The following is a 14,148-nucleotide window of genomic DNA, read 5'->3' as shown; positions in this document are numbered from 1 at the left end:
ACCAATGTGTTCAGAAGGCAAACACAGGCAGGATGGAAGCTTCTGGTTACACAAGTCCTCAAGGTAACCCCCCCAACACCTCTACTGACAGCTTTTATCTGAAGAAACCACATTTCAGAGCTTGGGGGGGTGCGGCTAGAGCAAAAATGTTGGTATGAAGAAAGCTCCTCCAGCAAAGGGATGGGAAGCTGCGTGACGTCAGAGGGAGGATAATCCTGAACTGCTCTTTGACCTAGACGGGGGGTGGGGGGGGCGTCCTCTCCCAGATCTGAATCTCTGAATCTGAATGTTTGGTTTGTTTGTGGGTCTTGTGACAGCAGCAGCCTCTGGTTTTCCACAGCAGGACACCGAGCAAACGTCTGGAGGCTTTAAGCCCCGACAAATGTCAAGGTGTTGCTCCAGTTTTGACCCTCTTGAGAGATCCTCCTGAACCTGGAAGGCTCTGAACAGCATCGGCCCATATCCAGACTCCCCTGACAGATCTAACCACAGAGCTCAAGTCTGACTGGAAGCAGAAGTCACTAAAATGCAAGATTTTAATCATGCTAGCAGTGACAGTTTCCAATGTCTCTAGTGCTCGGTAGGAGTGTAGTAAAAAAAAGTTCTAATTGTATTTTATTTGGCAATACTGGTATCGATTTCAAATGCGGCCAAAGCAATTATTTATGAGCAAACATTTAGTTCAGTGTCAGTCTGCTCTTTTAACCCTTGTGCTCTCTTATGGGGTCCAGATGACCCCACCCTTACATTGATGTGTGATCCCTCCCATGACAAAGGTGGACAAGATGTTATGTCTGCCACAGACACCAGTGAAGATAAAAAATCCTTGGGAAAAAAAAAGTCTAGTGCGCTGTCTTGTGGGGTCCAGATGATCCCACTTTTAATGTAAATATGCCTCGGATAGAACAAGGGTTACAAAATTGTGATATATTGTATCATGACATTTGTATGGTGATGTGTATGGCATCACCAGGCTCCTTCCAACATGTATTAAATCAGAACCCAGTAGGGCTTGGATGTTGAAAATTGTTGTTGTTTGAGCTTCTGCATTTGAGAATCCATGTTGACACTGTATGCTATTAACAATCTCATTACTATTTCACTAATACATTTTACAGTATGTGAACTGTGTCAGATTAATACGAAAATCTCCAAAACAAAAATAAGATTTTTAATGTATTTCTAAACAAATGTGTCTAAATGTGTAAACTGTGTAACTCAAAATTGAATTGAATGGAAGTGATAGGATCAAAAGAATTAAAAAAAAAATAAATCTGAATCAAATTGATCCAGGCTATGGTCAATCGAATCAAATCAGTTCTGGAAATTATTGTCGATACCCAGCTCTCAAACCCAGCACTGATTCAATACATTTAAAGTTCATCTTTTGATCTATTGTAAAAGCGTTCCCAGTGGTCTTTAAATTATGAAGACACAATTAAAAAAAAAAAAAAAAAACTGTAATTTTCTTGAACATAATTTCTGCAGAGCAGCAGTAGTTCAATAATCCACCTCTGAAATGAGATAATTAGAAATTCAACCTCTCTTAGCAAAGAGCTTTGGGCCCGCTCAGCATGTTTTTTATGTAACAAATAAGCTCTTTTCAACCAGCATCTACTCTTCTGCTCCTGATTCACAACAATTTGAATAAAGAAATACTCAGAAATGCAATTTTAAACTTAATTTTCATTATTTATATATATATACTGTATATGGTGAGAAAAATACCAATAGAACGAGTTAAAAACACCAAAAACAACTGGAGTGGATCTTTGAACTAAAGCTCAGTTCTATACAGACTTCCTGTTTGATCCGTTGACATGAATAAAGTTTGCTCTCAGCGGTGAGCACACAGGTTTCTAGCGATTCATTTGGACTGCAGGCATGTTCCCAGGCTTGATTTAATGTATGCAGAACATCATATCCTACAGAAATGTGTAGAACTCTCAGATGGAGAGAGTTTTCTAGCTTTGTTGGTTTGAGACGTAATAAATATTTGTATCTATTTTGTGTTTAGGAAAACCTATTGTACTCTTATTTTAAGTGAAGAGACTCCAAATAAAAGGTTAAATTCAAATAAAAATAAAAAAGTGTACTAAAAGCTTCCTTAGCTTTCACTTATAAATCATGAAGCCTCCACCACCATGCTTGAGAGTCGACAGATGATATCAATTTACTGCATTTGAGTGTTTACAATGTCCATTAAAATTAGACTTTAGATGTTAATTCTTAATTGAGCTCTCTGCTCTCTTTCCTCGATACGATTGGTCGTTGTTAAAACCTTAAAAAAGTAGGATTGTTTCTGCGTCTTTAGAGAAATGCTTTGGAAATTCCTTAAACACTTTATAATGAAATCAATGATTCAAATTAAATTAATCTTTACCAATATACAGATTAAATCACATTCATGAAGCAGTTCTCATTTTTCTAACTCCTTTCGTGCTCACATCAATTTACCCACAATGCTACACATGTATCTGTATGGATGTTAGCTTTAGTGAACACTCCATAGGGGGCAGAAGTTCAACAAGACACTGGAGCCAATCCTAAAGGTTACACCAACAAAACAGAGCTCATGTATGCAAAAAAAACACTTAAATAGAGATTTTTTTGCAGAAAGGGGCAAATAAAGCATGAATTCATCAAAAACGGCTCATATGTGAATCTGATGCAAACAGAATCCTTGGTGGATCAGAGGATGATGTGTTGGTCAGTCCAATCTCTGCTTTATAGTTGAGTTTAATGAGAAAACTACTGAGAGGTTTCAGTTCAGGAATACATCCCGACTGACGCTCGGACGTCAATGTAAATCTGATCTGTAGATGTTTGTCAGCTGGAGGGTTTTTCTATACAACAACAGAAACGTCTTTATGTGTTTCATCACAACAGTGATCAGAATTGAAACTATTAATCCATTTTCTGACACTTATCTTCTTTAAATGTGTCAGAGACGACAGCCAGAGACTGAGCTGCTGATCTCTGGATCCGGCTGTTCTCCAGTGCAGTCTTCAGTGAAAGCGTTGGGGTGCGATTCTCCAAAAAAAAAGCACTTCATTGGTTCCAAACAGATCAACACCAGTGTGTAAAACACAGACAGTAAAGGAGAATCTTTTGGTTTATAAGACTTTTTCTAAGCATCTTCTGGTCCATTTTCTTCGTGTTTATTAGTGGATGAACACACCAGCATGGAAGCTTCTGCACTCACATCCAGACTGTGAGCCAAGGAGAAATCAGGAAAGATGAAGATGTACCCTCTAGAGCTGATCAAGTGTCAATAGCTGATGTCAGGTCACCTCGGGAATCCAGAACAAGCCATTGGTCTGGATCCAGGACCTGCACAAAACTCACAGACCTGTCGACTCAGAGATCCTCCAGGATAACAGACCAGTCTCTGCAGCCAAGACGAGAACTTTTCAAAGAAAAATAGGCCATGTCTTCAGCAGCTCTCAGATCACCCACAGTTGGAAGATCACACAGAAGATGCTGCTCAGATCTGCCCGTCTGTCACCACATCTGTCCGAGCCCAATAAGTCGAGAAGAACTTTTCCCCTGGGTCAGCGATCCATTTTAACCCATAGACTTGATTCTCATCTTCACTGGTTCATCTACTTCCTGCTGGAGATGAATCCAAAAGGCTCAGTTTACATGTAAAAAGCAAAGGTCCAATCTTTGCTTAACCCCCCCCCATCAATGTAAGACCCTGTCCCTAAAATTTATGAGCATGTGACAAAAGGGGAGGATCAGAAATATCAACTAAAACTATCTTAAACTCCAGAAATAATCCTTTCCATGTAAAACATGAATGAACGTTTCTCAGTCTATGAGAGACGAGGAAACCAAAACCAGCACAGATATCTCGACCCGACCATGAGCGGCATGTTCAGCTGTGGAGGGGTGAGATCCTGAAGAGGCCAGCTCGAGTCCAACTGAGTCTCAGAAAAATATATTTAGTCGTTAAAGACATTTGCTAATTCCAGGATAATCTGGGCATCCTGGGCCGTCTCCGAGGATATTTCTGTCTCCAGGCAGCTGGTCGGTACATTTCCTTCTTCCAGGACTGACTTGGATAATCTACGGACTCGCTCGTCAGTCCTCATCACCACAGAAAACACAGAGTCCATCGAATCCAGCTTTGGTCTAAAACTAAGAACGGAAACTTCACCTCTGATGACAGCAACCAAACATTAGAGCTTCATCTGTGAAAGTTCTGCCTGTTCCCGCCATTTGTCTTTGTGTAACACAGACACTCTGACTGAAGGGAAAGATGCCAAAGGGAAGCAGTGATGAGCCGCTGCTCTAAAAGCGTCTCTCTGTGCTGAGAAGGACCAAACCCTGGAGGCGATGCTGCGTATGTGCAGCTGACAGATGAACAGACACCCGCTTCTACCATTATGAGTTCAATTTTTCAGAAATAGGGCTCTATAAGTAGACTGAGATCCGTGTCTCTGGACATATTTAGGGAGCGTCTGGGCATGGGGTGGGCGCGGTGGGGGGCTGGGTTAGGTCAGCTGTGACTAAAACAAAACTGTCTGGCCATCAGGGCTAGAAAAAGACCTCTGATGCGTTTCTGAATGGTGATATTCTGAGAGTAGGTTAATGCTTTTGAGAGCATCTGTGTAGATAAGGACGAGTGTAAACCTTCCATACACTGAACTGAGCAATGAAACTCTCAGGTTCATCACAAAATCAATTATATGTTTAAGGATCAAGAAAAGCAGTCCACCAGAAAACTAAACTCTAGCATGTCTGACGTAACGTGCCGAGTGCATGCAGCCTTTTTTCTAACGGAGTGTATTCAGACTGGAAAAGTTCATTGGTCCGGATCAAGTCCTGAACCTTGTGCTTGCTCTGTATTCGGACAGCTGTCAACTGGTCTATTCCGTTTCCAACCAAAGCTTGTAAACAAAACCACGCGACTGACGATCTCTTCAGTCATTGGCCAGAAATTACGAGGGTGGGGCAAAGCAACGACCACAAGAAATCCTAAGCTTTGCAATTCTTGTCGGGATAGTTCAATTATTCAAACCTGACATTTTGCTGAACAATTTTAAATGTCTGTATCAACCTCAGGTTCCACACTTTTCACTGCTACTTTGGTACGGCGGAGGCATGCTGCAAGACGGCTACTGAGGAGACGACGGCTAATAAGGTACGCTGATAAGTATTTATGACAGATTGTCGGGAAAACAGTGTGAGAAGCAACGTGGATCCCGTTAAAAGTTGTTTTAATTAGCCTGGATTGATGAAACCTCATTTCAGTGAGTTGTTCCATATTTCTCCACAGCTCATTGGTTGCTTCATTCCTACTCTGTTTACATCCCATAATGCCTAGCGACTGTGGCTGTTTGTTCCAGTTGTTCCGTTCAGAGCACACAAATCAAACTCGGAGTGAATCCGTGTTCAGTCCAATTGTAAACGAATAGACCACCTTAAAACATTGGTCAGATAGCGGTTCCTAGTCCTGGACCAGGCTCCACTTGGGTGTATTCAGACTGAAAATTTGTTCTGGATTATTGGGAGAAACAAACTCTGATTCACTTAAAGTGAACCAAATGTGTCCAGTCTGAATACACCCTTAAATGAACATCTGCTACCTCTGATCCTTCTATGTTTTAGGTCCTGCTAAACAACACTAGCATGCTTCTTTAAGGTAAATCTGAAGGAACTGCTCAGCTGAGGAAAAGCCTCTTTTCAGACAAATGTCTAAGTTGATAAAAGGCCATAAAACCTTAGTCACATGTACCCGTTTGGGGGGGTTGACCAATACGAGTACGGGGCTTTTTTGGGTTGTCCAGGCCATGAAAGGTCATAGAGAGGAGCGACTGAATCTTAAAAGAAGTGTCGTGCAGTTTCCTTGAGGACTGTGTGGCCACCGTAACCCTTGTGCTATCCTTGGCATGTTTACATTAAAAGAAGGGTCATCTGGACCCCACTAGACAGCGTGCTGTACTTTTTCTTTTTTTTCCAAGGATTTTTTATCTTCACTGGTGTCTGTGGCAGACATAACATCTTGTCCACCTTTGTCATAGGAGGAATCACACATCAATGTAAGGGTGGGAGTCATCTGGACTCCATAAGAGAGCACAAGGGTTCAGGTACGTCATAAAAATGGATCGTACTATTGTCATCCATGTGTATTTGTAAGTATAATAAAAGTTGTCTGCACTTATGACGTAGAGGCAATGCTGTCGTATGATGTCCTTACAGCACATTCTAGACCAGAGGTGGGAAAACTTTTTAACATGTGGGCCGCAAAGGGTTTGAAAATATGACGGAAGGGACGGACCAGGAGCAGTTGTGTGGCGAGTTTAAGTAGTCCACCTCATAAAAAGAAAGAAATAGCATCTAATCTGGAGAAAAAATAACGTTTGATTGAAACTAAATGTATATTTATTTCAAAACTGTGTCTTATTTCAGTTGCAACAATGGGTTGATGGCAGGGAAAATTTAGAGAAGCACTCTGGTCATAATGGTGTTGGAGTAATCGGGAAAAATGACAGTCGTACTCAGAATATACACATGAACGTCATAAGAAAAACAACAAATCTTCCAACAGCTCATAAATGCAGAATCATTTTCTGCATCTAAACAAAGGTCAATGTATTTGTGGTGCACCATCTGTGGGGAGACACCCGAAAATAAAACAATAATAAGGGAAATCATAACTTATTCCATTATGGTGGGTCAGATTAAATAGTTTAACGGGGCGCACATGGCCCCCGGGCGGTAGTTTGCCTACCCCTGTTCTGGAAATTAGTAAGGTACGGTATGCTGATTGCTGATTGTGCACAATGAAGTGAGTGAAGGATGCCCACACAAGCTACTCTCTGATTTTACACAAACAGTGAGCACGCCCATCACATGAACAGCACTAATGTTTTTTTTGTAGAGTCGGGAGGATTTAGTTTTTTTGAAAAATTCATATGACACACCTACTTCCCCCATATTCACCCTTGCATATTGTTTAAGTGTTCACCGTGACCTGTTGCCCGCAGCATGCCCATAGAAAAAAATGTGCATGAACATTTTTGGCTCTATGGACTCACCAAGCGGTCTACGGCTTTGATATTTTGCATCTGTGTGCCCCCCGCAGGTTTTTTTTTACCCTGCAGACAGCTCATAATGGCAGCCATAACCAACACTTATGACCCTCATTGCTTCATGCAGAAGTGTCTGCACAGGTAAGGAGTCTCGGTTCCTTCTCTGTTTGGCTCTGGTGCTACTCTTACTCGCCACACTTTGCTGTAGTCTGTGTGGAAATAATCAGGATAAACCTTCAGGGTTTTTTTTTTTTTTTGGTCAGAGCTTTTAGGTTTAGTTTTTCTATATAAAACTGACCAACTGCCAGCCCTAAATGACAGGACGGTCTTTAAAAATCCAACACGATTTATGAGAAAAAAAAAGTATGAACACAAATGTTGTCCACAAATGGATTGGGTAAACAAAAGCCTACCCAAAATTTAAATCAAACATTAAATGTTGTAATTCCTCCGGTGACCATTGACGGCTGGTTTCAAAATTAAATAAACTTTTTTCTTTTTTTTAAGAAATGCTAAAATTTGTGTAATATTGGGGAAGCTGATTGGCAGGTGGGTGGGCCAATGGGATGACTCATTAAAACTCACTTCATCCCTCCCACTAGTCCAATTACAGAGTACAGTATTAGGGGTTGAAGAAAACGGGACGTTTCAACCTGTAGGTTTTAACATGATTAGAATCTGCATTCAATTACAAATGCTTTCATCAGTTAAATTTGCATGTGACATTGTTTTTGGCAATGTGTTAAAGAAGAAGATCCAACAGAAGTGCATGCTTTAATAAAGATATTTTATCCTCATCAGGATCTATTTAAGGTAAAGTGTTTAAAGTCATTTCTAAACGGAGAAAACGTTTGTGAAAACCCATCAGCCACTCGCGCTTTGAGGTGAAAAACAAACTCAAAGCTGAAGCTGTCACTTGGCTCTTCCTTTCTTTTTCAATAAGAATTGTGCAGATGTGTGGAAGTGAAGAAAAAAAAACAATGGTGGCCCTGAGCTTGAGGTTAGTCTGCTGAGTGTGGCATGTCCTGTTTAGGTTGCATTCTTCACAATATACCGAAACACACGCACCCTGCAGGTCTGCTTCCTGACAGCCGCGCTCGATAAAAGGTCATGGGGGGGACCAGATAAATCAGGCAGAAATGCAGAGTGGGCATTCAGGAAGCTGAGCGTGAGACACCTGGAGCACGGGCAGCAACCTCCCCGTCCCAAAGAGGAGCAGGTGAAAGAACGTCCACTCGAGCAAAAGGACAGAGGAAAAAACAAAAAAAACACACGGGGTGAAATGACGCTCAACCGAGGGGCGGCATGTTGGTGACCTCCCCCCACCAAAAGACAAAAAGAGGCATCATAATGAAAACACTGGGGGAAGCAAAATAACAGCGGGGTTCAGTGCATGTGAATAACCTTTGGGCGCTGGAAACACAGCTCACCCTTTCCAGAATAATTGAATTTGGTGTGCTTTGTGACCAAGTATAAAGGCCTCCCTTTGCGGAGCGGCAGGCCAGCCATGGCTGTTGCATAACAGAGCTAATAAAGGAGGCCTACAGGGCCCAGGACGAGAGGAGGAGTCAGACACGTGGGAACTGCCTCTGTTCTGCTGCTTTGTCTGGGGCCGCGAGCGAGCAAAGCCCCCGGGCATTAGTGTAGGCATGCCTAACATTACGCTCATTCCACGGCAACAAAAAAGCCCCACAGAAGCGCTCGGCTTATCTACAAGAGATGGCTGCGAGCAGCTCCGGGTCTCCACCGTTCTCCAAGAAGAGAGACGACTAAAAAAAAAGGCTCAGAGGCCGCAAACGTTTTTAGAAGTTATAGACGAAACTTTCACATTAGATGAAGCTTTCTATCAAAACTTTCAGCACTTCCTGTCATGTAGCTCCTCTCCTGCCTGCCGAGAAGAGCGGAGAGACAGACCGAAGCACCGCTCTTAAAACGACTCACTTTTACATGTCAGAAGCTCCAGAGGAGGTCCTAAGGGTTCACCAACAACACTCGCAGAAACCATCTGTGACAGGTTTCATCCAAATTCATTCCAATCCAGAACACAACGAAACAACACTAGTGTTTTGGACAAAATAAATGATTTTAGAATGGAGGGATTCTTAGTTTTACTCAAAAAGTTTCACTTTTAATGAGTTTATTAACACAGTGGCCTAGCAGTGCAACAAATCACTCAATGCAAAAACTTCACAAGATCAGAAGGATTAAACATAAAAAAGCAATAGGAATTGTTAAAAAATAATTTTAAAAATCTAAACTAAAATCCAGAAACCAAAACACAATTCCAGAAAAAAATTACATTTTTTTTGTTTTGTTTCGGAAATCAAATGTAATTTACAGGAATCGTAAAAAAAATATTTAAAAAAAAAAAAAAAAAAAAAAGCATTAAAGGTCAGTGCTGCATTTGTCCATCGTTTCAAACAAGTTATTCAGTATGAAGAGATACTGGATATGCTCCGTACTAATCATGAAACTTTTCTTAGTATGCAGACATTGAAGGTGAATTTGAAAAAACTCAAATGTCAAAAATCCAACAGCATCCAATCAGCTGAAGGAATTTATTACTTGTTATTATTGTCATTGTGAATTTAAATGTTTTTACGTTGAGTGATTCTTTGGTGTGATTTGCACTCCAGCGCCACCGTAGTTTAACCTGTTTTTCATGACCAACTTAAAATTAAAACTTCATATTTCATTAAATAGTTTTCCAACCGTAAACTAGTTTGCAGTGTAAACATGTAAACTGATTCAGGGCTTTGTCAGAGAAACCAAAACTCAAAGTGAACAACAGCAAAACCAAAGGAAATCCAAAGACAATTCATCAGTGAAATGTCAAATGTTCCAACCACTGACAGCATAAGAGAACTGGACCGAGTGAGTGTGACATCATCCATAGAACATGGTTTACCTTCGGCTCCAACCAAATGAAGACAATTTAGCTGTCATTTTTTTTTCACAAAACGAACGCCGCCATGTTGGTACCAGAAACTGTTTAGCGAGCAGTGATTGGAGTGAGTCAGTCCAAACCATGGTTTCTATAGCAACACAAATCAGGATCGAGCTTGTTGAAAGGCCACACCCCTTCCACTGAAAGCAAGCTCGGGAGAATGTGTCAATCAAATGTTTTGGACGTTTGACATACTTTTACTGAGGCATCTGATTAGTCAGTTTATAGCTTGAATAATTTGCAATTAAGAAAAAATATGAAAAAAAAAATCTGGATTATCAAGAGGATGTTAAAAGAAAGATATCAGAGCAAGAATGGTTACATTCACTGTTTACCCTAATGCTATTGGAACAAGAAAAGCTGGTCTTGACAAAGAAATGTGTAGAAAATCTTTTGAACCGAATGAATGGGAGTGGGAGTCTTTCAGGAAACTGTATTTTGAAATCTGCTGATGACGGAAAACAATAACTATTTTTACACCAGATTGGAGGACAGCTTTAAGACTGAGTCAGCTAACCAGTATGAGAGTATGACAGCTGATGTCAGAGTCACCTGAATACTCTGATTCAGAGTGAAAGGCAGCTGGAAAAGCGGACACCTCTGTGTCTGTTAGCAGAACAAAAAATGGAATTTAGTGCAAGATAGTATCAGGTGGCGACTGAAGACATTCCTCTGCTAAGATCACAAATAAATCACAGTGCAGCTGTAGGCGTTTGTAGTCCTCCCTGCACCTCCCCAGGAGCTGGTATCAGCTCTTCATGACAATGCTTCATCAAATGTAGGAAGGAGGACGCTCCTCCTCATGCAGCTCCTCTGGAAGCAGAGCAGAGCTGGATCACAACCAGAAAACCCGCATCAGGTTTGGGTTTTCTGGGAGGACTGGTTTCTGGTTCCTCCTATCACGTTGGAGAGGAAACGGACCCCTGATCACCAGGAGCGGACCATTAGGCAAAGATAGATGATTGTCTGGGGCCCCCAGATGAACATTTAAAGTAAATGTTATTTTTTAATTTAACTCTGTGACTCCAAATCACTGAGATGATCATGTGAACATGTTATGTCCTCCCCGTCCCTCTCCGGTAATAGAATATTCCAGTCCACATCAAGCTAGTGTGCGGAGGATTCAGTTTTCCCAGATTGAGCGGTTTTGATTCCAAATTTGCATGTAAAATTTGTTTTTGGCAGGTGCTCATAATTGGGATCCATTTGGCAACTTTTAGTTCCTTATGGAAATACTTGTCACCCAGGACCGTCTGATCAGGTGAGGCAGGTGAAGCAGTGCCTCACCTGCCATCATGAGATGCATTTCTCCATAGCATGTGTCCACTAACCTGTTCACTAAATGATACCTTTCATCCTAATCGTTTCATTTTTTTATCCTGAAATCGCTGTATTTTACGTATTTCCAGTTCAATTTCAGCTTCAGTTTTTAAATGCTTATCAAAAACATTTAGATATTCACATTAATTGTGTCTAAAAGTGAACCAAGGAAAAAGTTATTTGACGTTTAAACCCAAATATGGATTTTATTTAATGATTAATACAACTGCTGCAAAGGGCCCCATTTATTTTTCCCCTGGGGCCCCCAAACTGCTACGTCCGCCCCTGCTCTCCCTGGAGGAGCCTGAAATCACAGTCCCCACAAAAGCACATCTTTGCAGCTTCCCCAGTGGCCTGACCAGCATTCTTCAAATACTTGCACAAAGATTTCTGGGAGATGAAGTTTGCGCGCTCCCCTCTCGTGTCCGGTGAAAACTTTAGCTGAGGCGCGAGGAGGTGGCCGTGCGTGGAGGTGACAGGGGCGTTTCCGGTCTCAAACGCGGCGGCTAATGAGAGGGGAGTCCGCGTCTGTGCTGACAGCAAACTCCGCACAAACAGCTGCGCTCCCGCGCACAGGAGGCTCCGTGCGCAGCCCTGTCGGGGAGACCTCCTAAGTTTCTTCCAGAACCTCCACATCTCAGCTGATCTGGACCCCCTCCGGGTCTCCTTAGGGGGGGTTGGAGGGGCTTTAACGCCCTCCTCGCGCGCCTGGCACCTCCGCGGCGCAGCGTCACTGCGCGTGAGCTCCGGGGCCTTTCACGTACCTGTCTCTGGGGTCAATCCACGACGTCTGCCGGGTGTTGTGGTCGATATAAAACACTCTTCCGTCGTAGTCCCGGGCTTCCTCCCAGCCCGCAGGCAGCGGCAGCTCCGAGTTCTCTCTGCGCTTCCCGCCGCTGACCCACGGCATAGCGTCGGGACGGTGAGCGGGGCTGGAGCCCCCTGCCCTGCTTCTGATCCCCCCCGGAAAAAGTGGCCTTTTTCACTGCATTACCGCGAGGCAGCGGCGCGTGCGAACCCCCAAAAAACGAACTTTCCAAGCGGGCGCCGCCGTCGAAATTGTCCCAGCGGAGCTACATCCACTTTCTACGCGCTCCACGCCCGCACAAACCCCGCAGCGGCGCGTTCACGGTCCTCGGTCCTCCATGTTCGCCTCCTCCACCATACTTCATTCCTCCATGTCCATATTCGGGAGCGGATTTGCATAAGCGCTCGGACGCACGGCTGCGGGAGCTCCTCCGTCCAATAGGGAGACTCCAGAAGTCCCAGATTTCACTCAAACTAATCAGCGCGACCGGAACGCGCTTTCAAACTAGCGAGAATGAAAGTGGATCAGAACCAGAAGTTTCTGCGCCATGAAAAAAAACAACTTTAAAAAACTTGCAGATCCCCGAGAATTCACTGGAACAAAACACCGCAATGGAACCAGCTTTAATCCCGCTGAGAGGGAGCATGTAGAAGAGTTCAACCAGACGCTTCAAACTTCAAAACACGAACCCACGGCTGAACTAACCCGGGCCGTCCCTGAATCCTTCAGCGGTGCAACAGCGACGCACCGCGTCCATTTCTGGTACTGCAGCGTCCTCCACAAAAGTTATCCTCCAGTCAGCTTCAGCAGGGGCGGACTTCATAATTTGGGGGGCCCCAGTTGAAAAATAAACGGGCCCCTCTGAAGCAGTTGTATTAATCTTAATTTTTAATTCTTACTGTGTTTAAAATGTCAAATAACTCTCCCATTGGTCCACCAGTTGACAGAATCAATGTCAATAATTTATTTGGTTTGATGAGCATTTAAAAACTGAAATCATGTAAAAACGGCCATGCAGCAGAGATCACAACCTGCACTAAAATTCAACGGGATAAAAATGATATGATTAGGATCAATTTTATTATGGAACAGGTTAGTTTAACATTTATTTTATAATTAATAGGTTAAAATCTAGGGCTTGGTGTTAATTATAATTTCCTGAAACGATTTGATTCAATTCACAAGTGCCTGGATCTATTTGATTCAGATTTTTTTTTCGATCCACTCAATTCAATTCAATTTTGAGTTTACACATGTTGACACATTTGTTTAGAAATAAATTAATAATCAACTATATGTTTTCAATATATTTTTATTAATCTGATACAGTTTACATCCTGTAAAATGTGTTAGTAAAATAATGAAATTGTTAATAACATATAGTGTTACATGGTTTCTCAAAAGGAGAAGTTCAAACAAAATGTTCAGATCATAAACATTATTCTGCTTCTCCTGGAGGATGTTTCAGTTTGGATACTAGGTGGCGATTGCGCTATAGCAGTATACTTTATTTCAGAAGAAGAAGAAGAAAGTATGAGCAAAGAGCAATGTTTTAGACCAAAATTCACGCCTGTGAGTTTATAAAGATGTTCATTTAGTCAGCAATGTGTGTTTAGGTCGACCGAGCATTAGTGTTAGCCATGCTATGAGAAATTACATTCAACATTAGCATCAATCTAGCAGACTTTGACTTTATGTGCTAAATCATTTATTTTTTTATGAACTGAGTATTGATCTGTTCAGCTTAAATCGATTAAAATCAATTAATCAATTTCATCAACCCAAAAATCTAAAACCTGCCATCACCTGACCACACATCCCCAGTTGAAACATATTTCAATAAAGAAACAGAAGCTGCCAATCCGATCCCAAGCCTGCCTAGATTATGTGCACCTGCCCCTCCAAAATAAAGAAATAAAAAATAAAAAAAACGCAGTCTGTATCAAAACCACTCAAGTGGGTGTAAAATGCAATTCTCTGCTCTTTAACTTGATGTTGACTGGAATATTCCATTTCTGCAGAGGGACGGGGGT

The 14,148-nt window shown here is 42.1% G+C and overlaps 1 protein-coding gene across 2 annotated transcripts in view; it reads right to left on the bottom strand.

Moving 5' to 3' along the window:
* wwc3 (WWC family member 3) overlaps positions 1–12,850 on the bottom strand; it is a 44,948-nt gene extending 32,098 nt beyond the window's left edge. Inside the window, exon 1 of one of the 2 annotated variants that reach the window (XM_024278844.2) lies at positions 12,072–12,850. In XM_024278844.2, the coding sequence (XP_024134612.1) occupies positions 12,072–12,217 (146 nt within the window). In that variant the 5' untranslated portion in view covers positions 12,218–12,850. The remainder of the gene's footprint in view (positions 1–12,071) is intronic. The other variant, XM_024278845.2, reaches the window with a different exon arrangement.
* Between the last annotated feature and the right edge of the window lie 1,298 nt (positions 12,851–14,148).

This window comes from Oryzias melastigma, linkage group LG4, assembly GCF_002922805.2.
Source record: "Oryzias melastigma strain HK-1 linkage group LG4, ASM292280v2, whole genome shotgun sequence".
NCBI classification, from domain to species: Eukaryota; Metazoa; Chordata; class Actinopteri; order Beloniformes; family Adrianichthyidae; genus Oryzias; species Oryzias melastigma.
The sequence above is the reverse complement of the archived record's forward strand: the minus strand, read 5'-3'. Positions and strand labels throughout refer to the sequence as shown.